General features: G+C 45.2%; 1 protein-coding gene across 1 annotated transcript in view; it reads right to left on the minus strand.

Annotated features, from left to right (window-relative positions):
- Window positions 1-21096, minus strand: part of MYT1 (myelin transcription factor 1) — a 137266-nt gene that overhangs the window by 42156 nt on the left and 74014 nt on the right. The window contains exons 13-16 of the mRNA XM_070941128.1: window positions 16177-16446; window positions 10218-10372; window positions 1539-1601; window positions 1093-1161 (exon numbers count right to left, since the gene is read on the minus strand). Coding sequence (XP_070797229.1) covers window positions 1093-1161; window positions 1539-1601; window positions 10218-10372; window positions 16177-16446 — 557 coding nt within the window. The remainder of the gene's footprint in view (window positions 1-1092; window positions 1162-1538; window positions 1602-10217; window positions 10373-16176; window positions 16447-21096) is intronic.

Below are 21096 nucleotides of genomic sequence, written 5' to 3' on the forward strand. Positions count from 1 at the left end.
TGGTGCGGTGGTCTAGAGGTGGAGCTCTCACCTCACAATCAGGAGGTTGTGAGTTCGATCCTTGGTAGAGGCACATATTTCTCTCTCTGGGCACGATGAGAATATATCTGATGAATGTAATTCCGCATTGGTGACAGGAAGGGCATCCGGCCAGTAAACACTCAACTCAGCTCCATTCAGTTGCCCAGACTCCACTCCGCAAGAGATTATGGGGTCATTAAAAAATGATGATGATAGTTTGTGGTCCATAAATTATCAACTCTGCTAACGAAACCAGTGCTATTAGGCAGAAGAAGGACTGCTGATATTGCATTATTTAACTAGAAAATCATTAAGAATTTTTTTTTGGGGGGGGGGGAAATAGGGTTGCATAAGTCAAGGATCTTAAATCAAAATCTGCCTGCGATTCAAATATATATATATAAATCAGTGTGAATGTATAAAAATCTCAGGCCACGTTTTCCTACGGTCATCCAACGCCTTTTTCCCTTCCCAATCCAATACAGATAGTCTTTGACTTACGACCACAATGGAGTGCAAAATTTCCATTGCTAAGCGAGGCAGCTGTTAAGTGAGCGTTGCCCCATTTTTACGACCTTTCTTGCCACAGTCGCTAAGCGAATCACTGCGGTTGATAAGTGAGTAATAACCCGATTGTTAAGTAAAATCTTTCTTCCCCCATTGATTTTGCTTATCAGAAGGGGATCACAAATGGGATCACATGACCCCAGGATCACATGACCCCTAAATTGCGGGATCACATGACCCCGCAATTTAGGACTGCAACTGTCCTAAATTGCGAGCCAGTTGCCAAGCGTCCGAATTTTGATCACATGATCGTTGGGGGGGGGAATGCTACGACGGTCGTAAGTGTGGAAAAAACAGGTCATTGCCCCCTTTTTTTCCCAGTGCTGTGGTAACTTTGGTCGCTCAACGAATGGTTGTAAGTTGAGGACTACCCGTACAGGTTGTGAATCGGTCTCGAGAGTCAGCTCCCAGGCAGATTTCGACTTTAAAGGGAAATTGCAAGCCAAAGAATAAGAAGCGAGAGGAATAGGGGGAAAAAAGAAACAGAGTTGAGCGCAAACATACTTGAGGTCAGCAGAGTGGGCAGCCATGAGGTTTCTGAGACTCTTGTCAGCAAGAGGACAACCAGAAAGGCTGAAAAAGAAGAGATGGAATATTTGGGTAAGCTAAAAAAAAAAAAAAAAAAAAAAGTTGGGAAGATCAAAGCAAGGGGAAGTGGGAATAGAAGAAGGCCCAGCAATTAGAACAACTGTATCACCAGTGGACTTCAACTCCCAGAATTCCTGAGCCAGCCATGAATGAATGAATGAATGAATGGCTGGTTCAGGAATTCTGGGAGTTGAAGTCCACCAGTCATAAAATTGCTATAGTTGCCCATCCCTGGAATAGAACCAAAGAATCCACACTTATCATTTATATATATATATAAAAAAAAAATAGAAAAGATTTTTTTTTTTTTAAAGAGACGGTCACAATCCGAAAAGAGTAAAGGGTAGGTAAGGTGAACTAACCTGCGGTGAGAAGCATAATTTCCCGTGATGTGTCCGCTGCCATCACAGCCTGGGGTAGGGCAACTGAACGAAAATAATTATGGGGAAAAGAAAACGTGAGTGGCCAAAAAATATAAAGAAACCAGTAAGATTTGTGCATATGTGAAAAAAATAATAATCTAAAAATAGAAAAAAAAGGAGAAGATAATCTCTCTCTCTCTGTTTGTCATAGAAATTCGAGGAAGGGGGAATTATCAAAGAGTTTTAGGGGTTTTTAGGTGTCCAATCACCTTCTTTGGGGTGCTGAGCAGCATTCTAGAGATACATTTGGCATCTAGTGAGGAGCAATTTCATATTCTTATTAAGCCACTGCCTCCCCCACCCAGCACTTCACCTCCTAAACTAGGGTTGCCAGGTGTCCACTATTTGAGCGGACAATCCGCTTTTTTCACATTATGTTCACTATTTTTTTTCACAAAATAGTGGACATTTTTTTTTATTCAAAAGCTTTATGATGAAATGGTACGTAATCTAAAGCTGTACAGTCTAAGAGAATAAGGATAGGAGAATCGCGTTTTGTCTTTTTTTTCATCATAAGTTAGAATGAGACAAAGATCGAATATCCATGGAACTCGATTCTCTGAAAAAATTAATGATGAGATTAAAATAAAAATATATTATAAAATTATGCACAGTTCACATTTTTAAAATGTATTCTAGCTTGTATCGACTGACCTAAAATGGCGTGTTAAAATGTTTGTAAGAAAATATATAATTTAATTGTAATTTTTTAAAAAAAATTTTACTACTTAAGTCACCCCTCCCCGCCCCTCTTGTCCGCTATTTTTTGGAAGCAGACCTGGCAACCCTACTAAAGACTGATTTATACTCCCCATCACAAGACTCACGGGGGACTCACACCTGGCCCATCATAAGACTCTGACCCAGGGGTGAAATGCTCCCAGTTCGGACTGGATCGCCTGATCCGGTAGCGATGGTGGCGGGTGGTTCGGAGAACCGGTAACAAAAATCCCTGCCTCCCCCATGCCCAGCTGAGCCGCGCGATCATCAGAGGCTTTTTATTTACTTTTAAAAGCATTTTTTTCTACAACCTCTTCAGCCGAAAAAAAATGCTTTTAAAAGGCTCTGACGATCCCAGCTGAGTTGCCTGATCTGACAGAGCCTTTCAAAAGCATTTTTTTTACAACCTTTTCAGCCGAAGAGGTTATAGAAAAAAAATGCTTTTAAAAGGAAAAAAAAGCCTCTGGCGATCAGGCAACTCAGCTGGGATCGTCAGAGGCTTTTAAAAGCATTTTTTTTACAACCTCTTCGGCCGAAGAGGTTGTAGAAAAAATGCTTTTAAAAGTAAAAAAAAAAAAAATGGTTGGCCACGCCCATGCAGTCACATTACTCCCCCCCCACCAAGCCACGCCCACAGAACCGGTAGTAACAAATTGTACATTTCCCCACTCTCTGACCTATTGGGACCCTCAACTGACATGATCTCTACGTCACAAGACCTACTGACCAGATGAAATCCTTATAAACCAGGGCTGTCAAGCAAGATTTTATTGAAGGCTGCATCAGGGTTATATTTGACCTCATGGGGCCGGGGTGAACGTGGCCAGCATGATGTCACTCATGTCGGGGGGGCGCCTGTGGTGCAGTAATGGGATTCAAATCCCGTCGCTACCGGTTTGCTCATGGGTGCGTGCGTGCAATGCTTCTGCGTATGCGCAGAAGCTTCTGCACATATGCAGAAACATCCGGGCAAGTAGGCGGAGCCTCCCGCCGCTACCAGTTTGCCCTATCTGGGGGGGAACCAGAAGCAACCCACCCTGTGGTGGCCCGAGCATTCTCCCAGCGAAAACAGGCTCCCGAGCTCCGTTTTCGGCTGCGATGGCCTCCTGCAACCCTTTGCCAGCATCAACAGAGGTTGGGAGGGCAACGCACGCGCCTCGCAGGCTCCGTTTTCAGCTGGGGCAGCTTCCTGCAACCCTCTGCCAATAAAAACGGAGCTCGGGAAGGCAACACGCAGCCCTCCCCAGCTCTGTTTTCGGTTGGGACGGCCTCCTGCAACCCTCTGTCAGTAAAAATGGAGCTGGGGGGGCGGGGGGACAAGGCGCGGCCCTCCCGAACTCAGTTTTCAGCTGGGACGGCCTCCTACAACCCTCTGCCAGTTGGGGGCAGGGCAACGCATGGCCGTCCCAAGCTCCGTTTTCACTGGCAGAGGCACCGCAGGCTGGTCCTTCCCCATTTCCATGGCGGCCCCGCGGGCGAGATCTAAGCACCCTGCGAGCCGGATCTGGCCCCCGACCTTGAGTTTGACATTCCTGCCTTAAGGGGAGAAATGATCAGTTGGTTGCTGTTTAAAGACAACCCTCCTTCCTCAAAAGATAACCAATTCAATACCTTGATTTTCTATAATGTGCCAGAGAAAATGGTGGTAGGATTATGTAGAAACTGTTCATTGCCCGTTCTATGGATAAAATGAGAATATGCCATAGATTAGACCTGAACATTTTATGACCAGATGCAGTCTTTTGGCTGTCCCTATCTGGCCTGTGTGAGGTCAACTGGAAATTAGAAATCAAATGTAAATATTGTATGCTATGCGTGCAATACAACTGCACTGCTTTTACAGATAGTCCTCGACTTACCACCACAATTGAGCCCAAGATTTCTCTTGTTACGTGAGACATTTGTTAAGTGCGTTTCCCACATTTTATGAAGTTTCTTGCCACAGTTGTTAAGTAAATCACTGCAGTTGATAGGCTAGTAAACACGGTTGTTAAGTGAATCTCGCTTCCCCAATGATTGTGCTTGTTCAAAGGTTGCAGATGGTTATGACGTGGCTTTGGGACACAACAACAGTCATTAAGTATGAACCAAAATCTGAATTTTGATCGCTTGAGCACGGGGACGCTGCGAAGGTCGTAAAATGTCATTTTTATGTCATTTTTTTTCTCAGTATTGTTGTAACTTTGAATGGTCACTAAATGAACTGAAGTCGAGGACTATTTGTATTTGAAAGGCAACTGCTGGGGGTTTTTTTCCCCCCAATTAATGTATGTGCAAGTTTGCACGTCTATGTATTTTTACAGCCCTATTGGTTTGGTCTTCCATAATAGTCTTACTTTCTCATATGGCCCCTTTGGAAAATGAAGTCCATTGCCTTGTTATGCCATGACGGCTTGGTTACAGAGAGGCATCAAGCTGGATTTATCATATTAAGTAGTTACTGAGTGGTTAGCAGCCGCCTGTTCTCAGATGGGGAAAAAAAAATCACTTCTTCTATGGGATCCTTGGTGCTCTCTGAGCTTGGCTGTTTTCGTGCAGTTTCAATACCCAACTAGGTAACATCATCAGTGCTTTCTTCTAGCTCAGGGGTGTCAAACTCAAGGCCCGGGGACCGGATCTGGCCCGCGGGGTGCTTAAATCTGGCCCGCGGGGCCGCCCTGGAAACAACAAAGGACCGGCCTGTGGTGCCTCTGCCAATAAAAACAGAGCTTGGGAGGGCCACATGAAGCTCTTCCGAGCTCTGTTTTATTTATTTATTTATTTATTATTTATTATTCAAATTTCTACACCGCCCTTCTCCTTTCGGACTCAGGGCGGTGAACAGCCAAAATAAAACATTTATACATAAAGTACAATTAAAAATAAATTTAAAATAATTAAATTTGGCCCATAGTTTAAAATTTGTCAATTTAAAATCCATATCAAAATTTAAAATCAACCATAAAATCATAAAATCAAGAGAGACCGGCTAACTGAAAGAGATGAGTTTTTAGGCCCCGACGAAAAGTCCGGAGGTCGGAGATCACTCGTATCTCTGGGGGTAGATTGTTCCAAAGGGTAGGTGCCACCACAGAGAAGGCTCTCCTCCTGGGGGTCGCCAGCCGGCATTGTCTAGCCGACGGCACCCTGAGGAGGCCCTCTCTGTGGGAGCGAACTGGCCGGTGGGAGGCTATTGGTGGCAGAAGGCGGTCCCGTAAGTACCCTGGCCCTAAGCCATGTTTTCGCTGGCAGAGGGTTGCAGGAGGCCGTCGCAGCTGAAAACGGAGCTCGGGAGCCTGTTTTTTCTGGCAGAGTGCTCAGGCCGCCACAGGCGACCATGACTCGAGTGATATCGAGCTGGCCACGCCCATATGCTCCCCCTTCCCGAGGTCAAACACAACCCTGATGCAGCCCTCAATAAAATTGAGTTTGACACCCCTGTTTTAGCTCATACATCTGGAGGTGGCAAGACCAACAAAGGGATCTGGTGGCTAAACCATGCAATGAAGGCAACTAGGTATGTTTAGCCTAATGGAGAGAAGGCTTAGGGGTGACATGGTTGTTATCTTCCTCAGGGCTGTCACAAGGAAGAGGGGGTTGACTTATTCACCCAAACACCTGAAGGCAAGAGAAGAAGCAATGGATGGAAACTAATCAAGGAGACGACCAATCTAGAAGTAAGGAGGAATTTCCTGACCACGAGAACAATTAATCAGTGGAACAGAAGTTGCCTTCAGAAGTTGTGAATGCTTCATCACTAGAGGTCTTCAAGAAAAAATTGTCTGGGATGGTATAAGGCAGGGGTGGGATTCAGCCAGTTAACTTTAATCCGGTTTGCCGAACCGGACTGGCTGACCCCGCCCACCCCTCCCCTCCCCTCCCAGGAGTCTCCACACGGCTGATTTTGGATGCCAGGTAAGTGCAGGGCGTGCGCGGAGGCTCTGAGAGGGCGAAAAACGGGCCTACCGGAAGTCTGGAAATGGGCATGTTTTCTGGCCTCCGGTGCCCAAGGGAGGCCATTTTCGCCCTCCTGGAAGCTCCAGGAAAGTCTCCGGAGCCTGGGGAGGGCGAAAAACAGGCCTACCAAAAGAACTGGAAGTGCGGAAACGGGCTCATTTCCGGCCTCCAGAGGGTGCACAAAACGAACCGGTTGTTATAACCGGTGAATCCCACCACTGGTATAAGGATTCCTGCCTTGGACAGGAGGTTGCATTAGAAGGCCTCCAAAGTCCCTTCCAGTTCTCTGATTCTGTGTTTTACCATGTTGCATGAACCATGCCTTCACACTAAGCCATAGTTTATTCATTCATCATAGACAAGGTTATACGAACTCAACTACTGGATTCCGTTAACCTGCCATCTTTTTTTTAGCTCGGCTATGAGATCACTGGTTAAGCAACTGGAAATCTCCTTTAAACCAAGTAAATGTTCCAAAAAAGATTTGAACATCTTGAGTCTTTTGTATCATAGTTTCTCTCAGGCTGGTCAGTTTTTTAATTTGAAAGGTGAGAATCGTGCCAACTCTTTTACTATTATAGCTAAGCAGCCAAATCCACTAAGAGTTCCCTAGAATATTCGAAGTTGAGAGGCCAGGTGAGTCGAGTAGATTTAAAAGGGAAAAAAAAATGGTTTTTAAGAGAATATACAAGCACAGGGAAACATTGCCGATAAAAGTGTTCCTGTAAATATAAGCTCTTATATAAATATTTTCAACATTGCTAGGAGTTAAAACAAAGGAACCTGCTGATGATTTTTACCTTGCCATTTGTTGTACATTTATTTCAATAGGCACATCACATCCCTTGCACACACCTCCCCTTTTCCATTTGGAAAAAAAAAAATCACACCTCTCAATATGAATTTAAAAGACTCAGCCACCCTTGGGGATCTAACAACCACAGATGCTGGTTCGTCCTTCTGTCTCACAATTTTTCCCACCTCCTCAAACCTTCTACCATCGCAGGGCAAGGAGAAATGCCACTCGCCAAGGATGTTACAAAGAGGGTGTGGGACATTTCGGAAACGGTAGCTTTCAGGGGATGTTGTGAGAGTGTGCAAACAAGGAAGCGAAGCAATCTGTTTAAGCAGAAAAAGTTGTTTTCTGCTCCCATAGCATCCCCAAAGCATTCCGGCACAAATGTAAATAAAATGCATTTATCTCCGCTTCAACCAGACGTTAAGATTGGGGTGGTTTGGATTCACCATTCCTCCCCCCCCCCCCACATTCTTAAATCGTGGCAAAGCTTCAAGGAGACCATATGGAGTGGCTCTTCATATCAACAGCTTTTGGGTTAAATAAAAATCCTTCCTGTGTGAAATATGAATGAATCTTGGGTGGGATTTTTAATGCAGAAACATAGACGGCAGAAAAAAGGGATTAGCGATTCATGGAATCGGTCCTTCGAGGGATTTTTTTGTTTTGTTTTCTTTTTAATATCAGGGGAGTCCTTGGTGCTTTCTGAGAATGGGTTTTTTTCTTGCAAATGCAAGATGTTTCATTACCCAACTAGGCAATGTCATCAATGCTAGAAAAGAGTGGGGATTGTGGAGAGGAGGAGGAGGAGGAGAAAGAGGAGGAGGACAAAACTTTGAAGTCCTTGCTTCTCTCTTGAGCTTGGTTGTTTTCTTGCAGGCAGACATTTCATTACCTAACTAGGCAACATCATCAATGCTAGAAGGGAGTGGGGTTTGTAGAGAGAAGGAGGAGGAGGAGGAGGAGGAGGAGGAGGGGATCCTTAGTGCTCTCTTTACTGGGTTGTTTTCTTGTAGACATTTCATTACCCTAACTAGGTAACATCATCAGTGCTAGTCATGTTTGATACAATTATTTATTATTTTTAAATTTGTTTTATTTTTTTAATTTATTTTATAATTGTTGCCGGATGATGGACATGTGTTTATCCTGTAGGAAGAAATATCCTTCTGGGTTCAGCTCCAAGTGGGGAAAAAGACACTGGAAACATGGAGACTGCTTGGAAAGATGGTTTAATGGTGGACAGGATCACATGGCTTGAGTTCCTGAACAGAAAAGGGCAAGATGCAGCGAATCTCCAGGTTTTATGCTTTCTCTAGCTTTGAACTTCCTGGGGCCCCGAAAAAGTATCCTGATTGGTTGTCAGACTCCCAGGGGGTGGGGGTCTTAGCTAGCCTTGCTGGCTGATGTAATCTTCCCAGGTGCCATGTGGTAAGTTTCTGTCCTAGATGGGTCCCATTGTGTTAGTTTATGTTGCTATTGTGTTGCAGATGAAGGTCCATTGACAAAGATTGAGTTTCTGCCTCTGGCCCATTAACAAAAGGGTGGGGGCAGGAAGGTGGGAGCTGCTTTGTCTTTAAAACATGCTTCTCCATTTCTCATCCAGGGAAACATAATATTCTGCCTTTTTAATATTTCCCAAAATATTTCATTCTTCTAGGAAAGGGGTGGGTGCTAACTTCCTACAATCCCAAGCATGTTTAAACTCAGTTATTGATGACTGACCCACCACCTCCCCTAGAAGCTGGCTCCAAATTTCCACTACTCTTTCTGTGAAATCATGCTTTTTAACATGACGTTTGAACTTTCAATGTCTTAAAGACTCCCGCCCACATTCATCCAGCAAAGTTATCTCTTCTTTCATAGAATTGCATCACAGAAGCCAATGGTGGGAAGGATCTCTTGGATGGAGTCCACCCCCTGATAAATACAGGAATCCAAATGAAAGCAAGCTAGAGAGAGATGGGGGGTGGGTGGGGTGTCTTGCAGTAGGTTTATGGTAAATTAGAAGTTGTTTCTGGACCTTCTGTTCGTTGAATACAATAACAGATCGATAATAGAACAGTTACTGTTGAAATCTAGCTTTGTTTTGGGATCACTCCAGCGGTGAAATCATGCCGGATCTATCCGGTTTGCACGAGCCGGTAGGGCCGGCGGCAGGAGGCTCCGCCCACCTGCTGGGACGTCATTATGTCCCAGTTTTGATCCACTGCGTGTGCGCAGAAAAGGCGCGTGTGCTCACATTTCCAAACCAGTAGTGAAGATAAGTGCATTTCACTGCTGGATCACCCGTTAACTGCTTTATACTACAGCAGAGAGATGGTAGGTCAGAAAGGTTGACTGATTATAGATTTTCATATTTGAAATATTTAATGCCGTGTATAGTAATTCAATAAATAGAGATCTAGAGGTTCATATATTGTGGACCTGTTTTGCATGGCTGGGGGAACTATTCCTGTTGAAATATATTTTATCTGTATTTAATCAGAGACATACAATTATGCGTACAGCTAGTCCTTGACTTACAACAGTTTGTTTAGTGAACGTTTCGAGTTACAACGGCACGAAAAAAAGTAACCATTATAACCATTTTCTCACGACCGCTGCCACCTCTCCAGGGTGACATGGTCAAAATTCAGACGCTTGGCAACTGATTCATATTTATGACGGTTGAAGCATCCCAGGGTCACGTGATCCCCTTTTGCGACCTTCTGACAAGCAAAGTCAATGGGGAAGCCAGATTCACTTAATAACCAGGTTAACAACTGCAGCGATTCATTTAACAACTGTGGCAAGAAAAGTCATAAAAGGGGGCAAAACTCCCTTGACAAGCCTCTCGCTTAGCAACAGAAATTTTGGGTTCAGTTGTGGATGTAAGTCGAGGACTACCTGTATTTTTGTTATTCTGTTTTTAGGCACATTTTTTCTGGTTTTGTTTTGTTGTCTTTTGGTCTTTTCTCCTTTGTCTTTTCTTCTTTTTACATTTTTGTTCCCTTTTTTGTCTTTTGTCTTTCTCTCTCTCTCTCTCTCTCTCTCTCTCTCTTTCTCTCTCTCTCTCTTTTTTGCATTTTAAGTTTGGAAATAAAGTAAAACAAAAATGATAAAGGGAGTTTGTCCCTTCTCGGATCGTTAATGGCATGACTGCTTAGCCAAGCGGACAGACTCACGTGAGTAACTCTTTCTTGATTTCCTTGGAAAGGAACTTCAGCTTGAAGTTGGTTAAGGTGATTTCCCCCGGATATTTTCTTTCTTCAAAGTTTTCCTCTGGGACTTCTTGTTCGTCGGCTTCCGAGGAGGCGAATGAACGGGCGGCGGGCTCCGACTGCAAAAAAGCAAACCCAGAAAATATTCTGGAGGGAGTAGAGGCAACTTTGCAAAACCAGCCACAGCACTATATCTATGGAGATTCTCAGTCATCCAGGTCATGGTTGTCCCAAAGGTGCTTTTTTTCAAGAGACAACTGGGCTTCCTGAGTTTTTTTTAAAGACATTTCGCTTCTCATCCAAGAAGCTTTTTTGGCTCTGACTGGATGGTGGGGAATGGAAGGATTGATACTCCTTGCAGACAGCTGTTCCTTTGCATCCTTTTAGAGAGTCGTTGAGGCCACTTGGAGGTTTATCTGTGTCCTCAGGGTCACCTGAATAGTGCAAATCGGTGTGGGTGGAGCAGTAGTGGGATTCAGCTGGTTCGGGCCGGTTCTGGAAAACCAGTTGTTAAATTGCTGGCTGCCCCCCCAACCCCTTTCAGGAGTTCCCATGCGCCCCATTTTGGCTCCCAGGTAAGTGCAGGGAGGCCTACTAGAGAGGTGGGTTTCAGCAGGTTCTGACCAGTTCTGGAGAACCGGTAGTGGAAATTTTGAGTAGTTCAGAGAACCGGTAAATACCGCCTCTGAATGGCCCCGCCCATCGGGAGGAAATGGGAATTTTGCAGTAACCTTCCCCTGGGGTGGGGAGGGAATGGAGATTTTACAGTATCCTTCCCCTGCCAAGCCCGCCAAGCTATGCCATGCCCACCAAGCCACGCCCACAGAACTGGTAGTAATTTTTTTTTTTAATCCTACTACTAGGCCCAAAATGGGGAGCGGGAGGGTGCAGTGCGCCCCCCTCGTGGCCCATTTTTGCTTCCAGGAGGCTGCAGGGACGCCTACTAGGCCCAAAACGGGGCATGGGGGGACGTGCCCCCCCGTGGCCCATTTTTGCTCCCAGGGGGATGCAGGAGGCCGAGTGCTGCCTGTCATACCCTCTGGCCACGCCCACCATGGCCACGCCCACCCAGCCGGTCATTAGGGCAGAGAACCGGTTGTTAAATTATTTGAATCCCACCGCTGGTGTGGAGCCTTCTTGGAACTGTTGAAAGGACTGTGTTGTAAACTGGAGATTGAAGATGTCATATCCGTCCCCCTCTGTTGAGAGAGACATACGTGCACACTTCAAAGCCAAGAATACAGTAAGGCAGAAGCTTGTCTACCCCGAGGATAAAACATCCGGACACAAACTGAGCAACGGGGTATATGCAGTACAGTGCACTGAGCCATATCCAGATCTGTACATTGGGGAAACAAAACTACCACTTGAGCTGAAGAAGCTTTCTTGGATGAGAAGCGAAACGTCTTCAAAGAAAAACGAGAATGTCCAGTTGCCTCTTGAAAAAGCCACAGCACTTTCGATCAAAGTGTAGAGAATTTCACATGATGGACTTAAAACATGAAAACGAAAGAGAAAAGTCAGCAGAGTAGATCCTGGCTTATAAAGGCAGTGAGGAGGTTTACCCTGAGTATCAGAGGACAGCAGATAAAGTTATACTCATTGAAGGATAAAGTTACTGAAGTACAGAAGAAGGGAGCAAAGTTAATAAATATATACTGTATATAAAATATCTTTTCTGTCTAACAAAAGTTACTGGGTACATTCTCGATGCCTTCCCTTCAATGCTTTATCTGATAGGACCTTGGAGATGCACCACCTATGATTCCAGGGGGGCCTAATTTTAATCTTCTAGAAGATTTGGGTTTGTCTACAGCAGCAAGAAATCAAGAGCGGTTTGGTAAGAGCCAATCTGGTCTAATGGTTAAGGGGTTGGCCTAGGAACCAGGAGAGTGTGAGTTCTAGCCTTGCCTTAGGCATGTAAGCCAGCTGGGTAACTATGAGCTAAGCACAGTGAGTTCTAGTCTTGCCTTAGGCATGAAAGTCAGCTGGGTGACTTTCGTCTATCATCAGGAGACTGTGAATTCTAGTCCTGCCTTAGGCATGAAAGTCAGCTGGGTGACTTTGGGCCAGTCCCCCCTTCCTCAGCCCAATCCACCTCACAGAGTTATTGTTTTGGGGAAAATAGGAGGAGGAAGGAGTATTAAGTGTGTCCGCCATCTTCGGTTAGTTATAAAGGTGGAATAAAAATCAAATAAATTTTAAAAAATCCATTTCTTTCTAACAAATGCTACTGGGTACATTCCAGGTCTTTTCCCTTTAATGCTTTATCTGATGCGACCTTGGAGAATGCGCCACCTGTGATTCCACAGGGCCCTAATTTTAAATCTTCTAGATGTCCATGAAGATTTGGATTCTTGTCAAATTTGAGTTGAATGAGGGATCTCAGTGAGGAGGGTCAATGATATGGGTGGTCTGGTTCCTGATGTGTGTTTGTCCTACTTCAATCTTGTCATTTTCATTGGCTGCTCTGTCTAGGACAGTAATGGCTAGCCTTTTTGCCATCACGTGCCAGGAGTGGGGAGAGTCGCGCGCACGCGTGCCCACATCCATAATTCTATGCGCCCCGTCCCCGCGCATGCGAGTGTGACTCCCCCACTCTCCCCCATTCCCCCCCTTGCTCCTGGCACGCGATGGCATGGTGGGCCTGTTTTTCTCTCTCCCCAGGTTCCAGACCCTTTCTAGGAGCTTGGGGAGGGTGAAAACAGCCTTCCCAACCTCCCGGGAGGCCCTCCAGAGGCCGGAAATGGCTCATTTGCCAACTTCTGGTGGGACCGGAAGGCCCGTTTTTTGCTCTCTCCGCCTCCAGAGCCTTTCTAGGAGCTTAGGGAGGGCGAAAATGGACTTCCCCACCCACCCAGAGGCCCTCCGGAGGCCGGAAATGGCCCATTTGCTGACTTCCGGTGGAACAGAGCTGAGCTCCCGTGCCCAACGATATGGTTATGTGTGCCACCTGTGGCACATGTGCCATAGGTTCACCATCACGGGTCTAGGATCTTATGGGAGATACTTGGCTGTGTAAATTAATTAATTTTTTAAATTAATTATATTTTCAGACTAGCAAGATTCTACTAATGTAGCTTTACAGTAAAGTAGAATTACTTTATCAGATTGAGTTCCTGCCTGGTCTATCTGTTAAGATCATATCAGGCTTCTTTCCTTTGCCTGGACTTAATATCTTTCAACATAAGCAGTGGTGGGATTCAGCCAGTTCGCACCTATTCGGGAGAACCGGTTGTTAACTTTCTAAGCAGTTCGGAGAACCGGTTGTTGGAAGAAATCTTATTTTGTTTTTTTCCACTTTACAGGGCTAATCCTGTAAGGAAGGCAGGAAGGAAACATTCTGGTGTTATTTCTAGCCTAATCTTTATTGCCCTGTTTACCGAAACTGCCTCTCCGCTTAACCCTTATTACATTGTAACAGCTAAGTCATTACAACGTGAGTGAAGTTAAGTTGACCGTGCCCACACGGTCACATGACCACCGAGCCACGCCTACCCAGTGGTCATTAGGACAGAGAACCGGTTGTTAAATTATTTGAATCCCACCACTGAATGTAAGTGCTTAAACACCTGGTAACTACAATTCATTTAATACAGAAATATACAGAACAAATGATTTTTCCTCCCCCACCCCAAAATATTTTATCAGAAGATGCAAAAACTACATTATGAAATGCACGTATCAGTTGGGTACAGCGTTACTTATGCAATATAAATTAGAAATTGTGGGCGCTAAGATGATTTAAACCTTCAAAGACAAAAGTGTATATCGATGTTAAATATAATTTCTGAAACGTTAATAAATGTAACGTTGTACGTTGGAGTGTACAATTAAAGCTAAGCATGGTATTGATCGGCAATTGCAAAAGCACATTCAATGATTTTATGATATTAAAGAAAGGTTTCTATCTTGAGTGCAATGCTTAAAGGTCTCCCTGGATTGCTGTACATTATTGCTTATCAATGTTAAATGACCTTTTCTTCCAATGGACAGAAAAGCCCTATTCTCTGAAAAAAAACTGCTTGCATTTTCAGGGATACAAGTGAACATGACGCAAATGTCAAATACTTATAATATATATTAGCTTGTATGTTGTGTCCTTGGGTTGCGGCACAGGTGGGTTTCAGCAGGTTCTGACCAGTTCTGGAGAACCGGTAACGGCAATTTTGAGTTGTTCGGAGAACCGGTAAATACCACCGCTGACAGGCCCCGGCCCCATCTATTTTCTGCCTCCCGAGTCCCAGCTGATCGGGAGGAAATGGGGATTTTGCAGTAATCTTCCCCTGGAGTGGGGAGGGAATGGAGATTTTACAGTATCCTTCCCCTGGAGAGGGGTGGGAATCAGGGGTGGGTTCTAAATTTTTTTACTACCGGTTTGGTGGGCATGGCTTATTTTGTGGGTGTGGCTTGGAGGTCATGTGACTAGGTGGGCGTGGCTAGCCGGCCAGAGTCATTTCTGGAAGGTTCTCGCACTTACGACCAGTCCTCGCACTTACGACCCGACTCATTTGTTTGCTTTTAACACTGATCAGCTGTAGGACGGCCCTTTGAAGCCCCGCGGCAAGAGTTTAAACAGTTTTTTTCCTTCTAGTCATCAGCTGGGACTCAGGAGGCAGCAATAGATTGGGGGTGGGACCAAATAAAAGGTAAGAATAACGTGGGGGGGTGGGGAGGGTGGGGGGGAGAACCGGTTTGGTGACGTCATATCGTCACCGCTACCGGCTTGGCCGAACCAGACCGAACCGGGAGGAACCCACCACTGGTGGGAATGGAGATTTTACAGTATCCTTCCCCTGCCATGCCCACCAAGCCATGCCCACCAAGCCATACCTACAGAACCGGTAGTAAAAAATTTTGAAACCCACCAGTGGGTTGCGGTACTGGCATAATTAGTATATATCTGGACCCAACTCAAAGGGCTGACGAATGAGGACGAATTTACTTGTCCTAGGATAATGTTGTAGGATCCAATCTGGGTCGGTCACCAGGACCAAAGATTTTGTCTTCCGAGCTTTCGGACTCATGTTGGAGCCCATCTTCAGGGAACTTCTCTCTAGCTACCCGTGTTTCCCCGAAAATAAGACCAGGTCTTATATAATTTTTTGTTCCAAAAGATGTATTAGGGCTTACTTTCTGGTTAGGTCTTATTTTCAGGGAAACACAATTCTAAATGTGTCCGTCTGGCTGACGATCTTAACTGGGGCTTATTTTTGAGGTAGGGCTTATATTACAAGCATCCTGAAAAATCATGCTAGGGCTTATTTTCTGGTTGGGTCTTATTTTCGGAAAAACAGGGTAGAGAGAAGTTCCCTGAAGGTGGGGGCTCCAGCACGAGTCCAAAAGCTCGGAAGACAAAATCTCTAGTCCTGGTGACCGACCCAGATTGGATCCTACGCCAAAGGGCTGACATCAACCTTGGTAGTCTGAAAGTATATCTTCCCTCCCACCCTTGCCTTTACGGTCCAAGAAACTAGGGAAGGTCCCTTTTTTTTTTTTTTTAATTTGATTTATATGCCGCCCTTCTCCGGAGACTCAGGGCGGCTTACAATGTGCTCAGCAATAGCCTTCATCCTTTTGTATATTTATACAAAGTCAGCTTATTGCCTCCACAACTGGGTCCTCAATTTACCTACCTTAGAAAGGATGGAAGGCTGAGTCAACCTTGAGCCTTGGCGAGATTCGAACCTGCAGTAATTGCAGGCAGCTGGTCTTAATAACCAGCTTAATAACAGGGTGCCTTAGACCACTGTACTACCAAGGCTCTTTTCCCTTTTGAGATGCTTTTTCCACTTCCTAACCCTTCTCTTTCTCCTATCTCCCATCCCCACAGCCCATGACACTCAGGGTTCGGTGCCGAATCTTCTGCCCACCCTAAAAAACGAAGCAACGTCAGAGTAGCCTTGCAACTCCTCCTCTTTACCTCCTCCAGTTCCTCTTCTCGTTGCCGATTTGGTTTGGTGTAGTCGATGGGCCCGTCCCACTCATCCTGGCGAGAGGTGTGGCTGGACTGGGGTGAGGTCATGGTGCTGCTCGTGGCACTGGTGCAGTTTTGGCGTTGGGACACGTCGGGGTATTTGATGCTGGGGCTACTGCTGCAGCTGCTGCTGCTGGGGAAGGCGCCGTCGCGTTTGCGGTGCTTGTTCATGCTTAAGTCCAGAGTCCCATTTTCATCCACTTCGATGTCCATGGGCTGAAATGTGGAAACCGCAAGAACAAATTTATAACCCTTTTGGTAAGACGTCTGTGATTCTGAGTGAGGATGTGAGAAACAACTTGGCTAAAAGGAAATACATGAGTCATCTTTCCAATAAGAGGAGAATATTTGTAGCTCAGGGTTGAGATGAGGGATCTTTGATGTTCTCTGAGCTTGGTGGTTTTCCTGCCGATGGTTCATTACCCAACTAGCTAACCTCATCAGTGCTAGAAGGGAATGAGATTTGTGGAGAAGAGGAAGAGGAAAAGGAAGAAGGGGAGGAGGAAGAGGAGAACTGTGGGTTCCTTGGTGCTCTCTGAGCTTGGCGGTTTTCTTGTAGATGTTTCATTATCAAACTAGGTAACCTCATCGGTGCTAAAAGGACCTTATATATAAATAGAGAGCAAACCTCATTCCTTTTAGCATTGATGATGTTATTTAGTTTGGTAACGAAGCGTCTGTAAGAAAACAGTCAAACTCAGAGAGCACCAAGGACCCCTCATATTCATCTATTAAAGACAAACATAGGAAGGAATGATCCAATCCAATCCAATCCCAGTATTTTATTATGATCGTAGAATAGAATATGAAGAAAGAATCATTTGGAATTATTTTCTGAGCCAATTAGGAATTGAGGCTGTAGATACTGTTTGTGTTCAAATTCTTTTTTTCTTTCTTTCTGGAGTAGAACCCATTTATAAACATGTAGTGTAAAGTATAAAGGGAGAATGTATATAGCAAAACGAGAGAGAGAGATTAGAAATATGCTTTTAGGAAACAGTGAATGTTTCTAAATCCAGAGTCCCGTTTTAATCCACTTCGATGCCCATGGACTGAAATGTGGAAACTGCAAGAACAATTTATTTATTTATTTATTTTAAATTTGATTTATATGCCGCCCTTCTCCGGAGACTCAGGGCGGCTTACAGTGCGTTAAGCAATAGCCTTCATACTTTTGTATATTTTATACAAAGTCAGCTTATTGCCCCCATAAACTGGGTCCTCAATTTACCTACCTTAGAAAGGATGGAAGGCTGAGTCAACCTTGAGCCTGGCGAGATTCGAACTTACTTTAATTGCAGACAGCTGGTGTTAAATTGCAGTGCCTTGTCTGCAGAGCTATCCAGGCTCCTATAAATTTATAATTGCTTCTTTCAAATCTGCAACTCCAACTACCTGTTTCCTTGACACCATCCTGCTGGGGTGGACCTAACTGTCTTACATTGGAGTATCTGTGGAGCCCTTAATACTCTCTGAGTTTGGTTGTTTTCTTGCAGATCTTTCATTACCAAACTAGGTAATGCACAACATGGTGGGGAGAGAAAGGAAGAAACAAGGCCAAGTACATGGCACATCCTGCCATGCAGTGGTGGGTTTCAAAAATTTTCGCTACTGGTTTGGTGGGAGTAGCAAGGTGGGGGGAACATGTGACTGAGTAGGCGTGACCGACTTGACATCACTCATGCCCATGCCCACTCAGTCACATGACGCCCCCCCTCCCACCTAGCCATGCCCATAGGAAAAGGTAGGAAAATTTTTGGAATTTCGACCTATCTATCCACACCCTCCCTTCGCCAGTCACCCGTTTCCCCTCCTTTAGCAGCCCCGGCCCTAGTCCCACTTTCTCCCCCACCAGTTTGGACTGCTTACCTTCCGCAGCGGCTGGTCCAGAATCTGGAAGGCAAGCTGACTGGAGTTTTTGGTGGCCCCAAGGCAGCCGCCGCTGCTGGAAAGCGGCTGGCAAAAAAGCCTCCCAAGCTTTGCGGCTGCTGTGGCCAGCTGCAGACCGCCAAAAGGTACCAGAGGTCGCGGAAAAAGCTGCTGCCATTGCTGCCATGTTCTTCGCGTATGCACATCTCATTGGATGCGTGTGTGTGAAGAACATGGCGGCGATGAACATGGCGGGTGGGGTGAGCGAGCAGCGAACAGGGGACTGGTTCGGGGGCGTGGCCAGCCAGCCATCGCTACCGGTTCAATGACCTTGGCCAAATTTCCGCCAACGGTTCGCATGAACCGATGCGAACCGGTTGAATACCACCTCTGCTGCCATACATCAAAAAACATTTTGGAAGCGTGGAACACAGCTTCCGAGATCTGAAAGTTGGCATCGCACACCGCCCGGAGGCTACTATACGAGGACAAATTATGAATTGTAAAGATGGCTTGGAGGTGGGAGATACTTCCAATGTAATCTATTGGATCCCCTGCATGGATTGCCCCTGTAATTATGTAGGACAGATTAAGTGGAAGCTAACTGCCAGATACTAAGAACACAACTGAGCAGTCAGATGAGGAGACCCAAACTCATTGGTAGCCCAACATTGCAATACACAGGGACATCCATTCAATTTTGCAGCTACTAAGATTGTTGGACAAGCAGGAGCAAAAACAGCCAGTGAAACGATTGAAACCTGGGAAACTGGGCCTCTCGTCAATCAACAGCAGTGCTGATTTACCCCCAGCTTATCAAGTACTCAGGAGGGGAGGGCTTGGCAGCACAAGGAAACAACAGCCAATGACTTAATAGCCAGCCATCAGCTCCCCAATCCACATCTAAAAAGCTACACACAATAGGCACCATATAAATACCACACACAGAGGATGGGCTCCAGCACGAGTCCAAAAGCTCGTAAGAAAAAAACCTCTGGTCCTGATGACCAGCCCAGATTGAATCCTGCAAACTAGGTAACGTTGTCAGGATTAAAAGGGAATGTGGTTTGCTGTCAGTTTATATATAAGTGATCTGTTTTATCAGTGTTGGTGGGAATTTTATTGGTGGTTCTTTGATTAGACTGTTTTTACTGTCATATGGAGATTCTCAGTCATCCAGGTCACAGCTGTCCCAAAAGTGCTTTTTTCAAGAGGCAACTGAACTTTCTGGTTTTTCTTTGAAGACGTTTCGCTTCTCATCGAAGAAGCTTCTTCAGCTCTGACTGGATGGTTGGGGAATGGAATTCTTCAGTCAAAGTTGAAGAAGCTTCTTGGATGAGAAGCGAAACGTCTTCAAAGAAAAACCAGAAAGTCCAGTTGCCTCTTGAAAAAAGCACCTTCGAGACTCTTGTTTACTGTTTGCCTGAGCTGATTGTTCCTTGATTGTCCCACCAAAACAAACAGGACAACCCACTTCTATATAAACAGGACTCTTTCCTATTTAACTTTCCTAATTTCAATGGGAGCAGGAGAAGGGCCCTCTTTGAATAACTGCATTCAGTAAGAAGGAGTGCCTTTGATTGAGGTTGATTAATGGTTTTTATTTCTTTGAAGTAAAAAGCAAGAATCCAGATTCTGATAAGAACTGGTTCGAGGCTGCCAGAGATCAGAACCAGTGGTGGGTTCCTCCCGGTTCGGTCCGGTTCGGCCGAGCTGGTAGCGGTGACGATATGACGTCACCGAACTGGTTCTCCCCCCAGCCCTCCCACCCCCCCACCCCCCCACGTAATTCTTACCTTTTATTTGGACCTACCCCCAATCTATTGCTGCCTCCTGAGTCCCAGCTGATGACTAGAGGGAAAAAAACTGTTTAAACTCTTGCCGTGGGGCTTCAAAGGGCCGTCCTACAGCTGATCAGTGTTAAAAGCAAACAAATGAGTTGGGTCGTAAGTGCGAGGACCTTCCAGAAATGACTCTGACCAGCTAGCCACGCCCACCTAGTCACATGACCTCCAAGCCACACCCATAAAATAAGCCACGCCCACAGAACCGGTAGTAAAAAAATTTAGAACCCATCCCTGATCAGAACTGCCTGGAAAGTTAAACTAAAATAACCTTAAAACTCATTATAATGTGGGAAACACACCCCTGAATTTTCAGCTTATTAACAAGATCATGCTAAGAATATTACGGGATGATATGAACTGTGACATGGAACATATATAGTGGGCATGTTCTATAGATGCTTGATAATCCAAATTATATGATCGTCAATTGAAGAATGCATTCCAAACACAATATGTTTGAACAGTACATAAATTAATTTTTCCCTTTACTAAGGGTCTTCTCACCTTGTACCTGCGGTAGATCTACCTCAAGATCTTAAAAGAGATTAATCTAACCGTCCAGCTTGGATCCTATTTAGCAAAGGACACAGTGGGCTAAGAACCTTATTGTGATTTATGGCTTATATTTTTACATTGTGATCTGCCCAGAGTTGCTGTATCAGTGAGATTGGCGGCATACAAATTAAATAAACAAAGAAACAAATACATAAATACAGGTAGTCCTCGACGTACGACCACAGTCGAGCCCAGAATTTCTTTTGCTAAATGGGACATTTGTTAAAGTGAATTTTGCCTCATTTTACAACCTTTTTGCCACACTTATTAAGTGGGTCACTGCCGTCGTTAAGTTAGGGACATGATAGTTAAGTGAATCTGGCTTCCTCATTGACTTTGCTCGTCAGAAGGTTGCAAAAGGGGATCGGATGACCCCTGGACAGTGCAACCGTCATAAATACGAGTCAAAATCATCTGACTTTTGATCGCTGCAATGGTTGTGCGGAAAATTGTCGTAGATCCCCCCCCCTTTTTTTTTTCAGTTGTAACTTCGAACGGCCACTAAATCAGTGTTTCTCAACCTTGGCCGCTGGACGATGTGTGGACTTCAACTCCCAGAATTCCCCAGCCAGCAGAACTGGCTGGGGAATTCTGG

Source organism: Pituophis catenifer, unplaced genomic scaffold (genome assembly GCF_029215685.1).
Source record: "Pituophis catenifer annectens isolate HBS135680 unplaced genomic scaffold, rPitCat1.0.hap2 SCAF_3, whole genome shotgun sequence".
NCBI classification, from domain to species: domain Eukaryota; kingdom Metazoa; phylum Chordata; class Lepidosauria; order Squamata; family Colubridae; genus Pituophis; species Pituophis catenifer.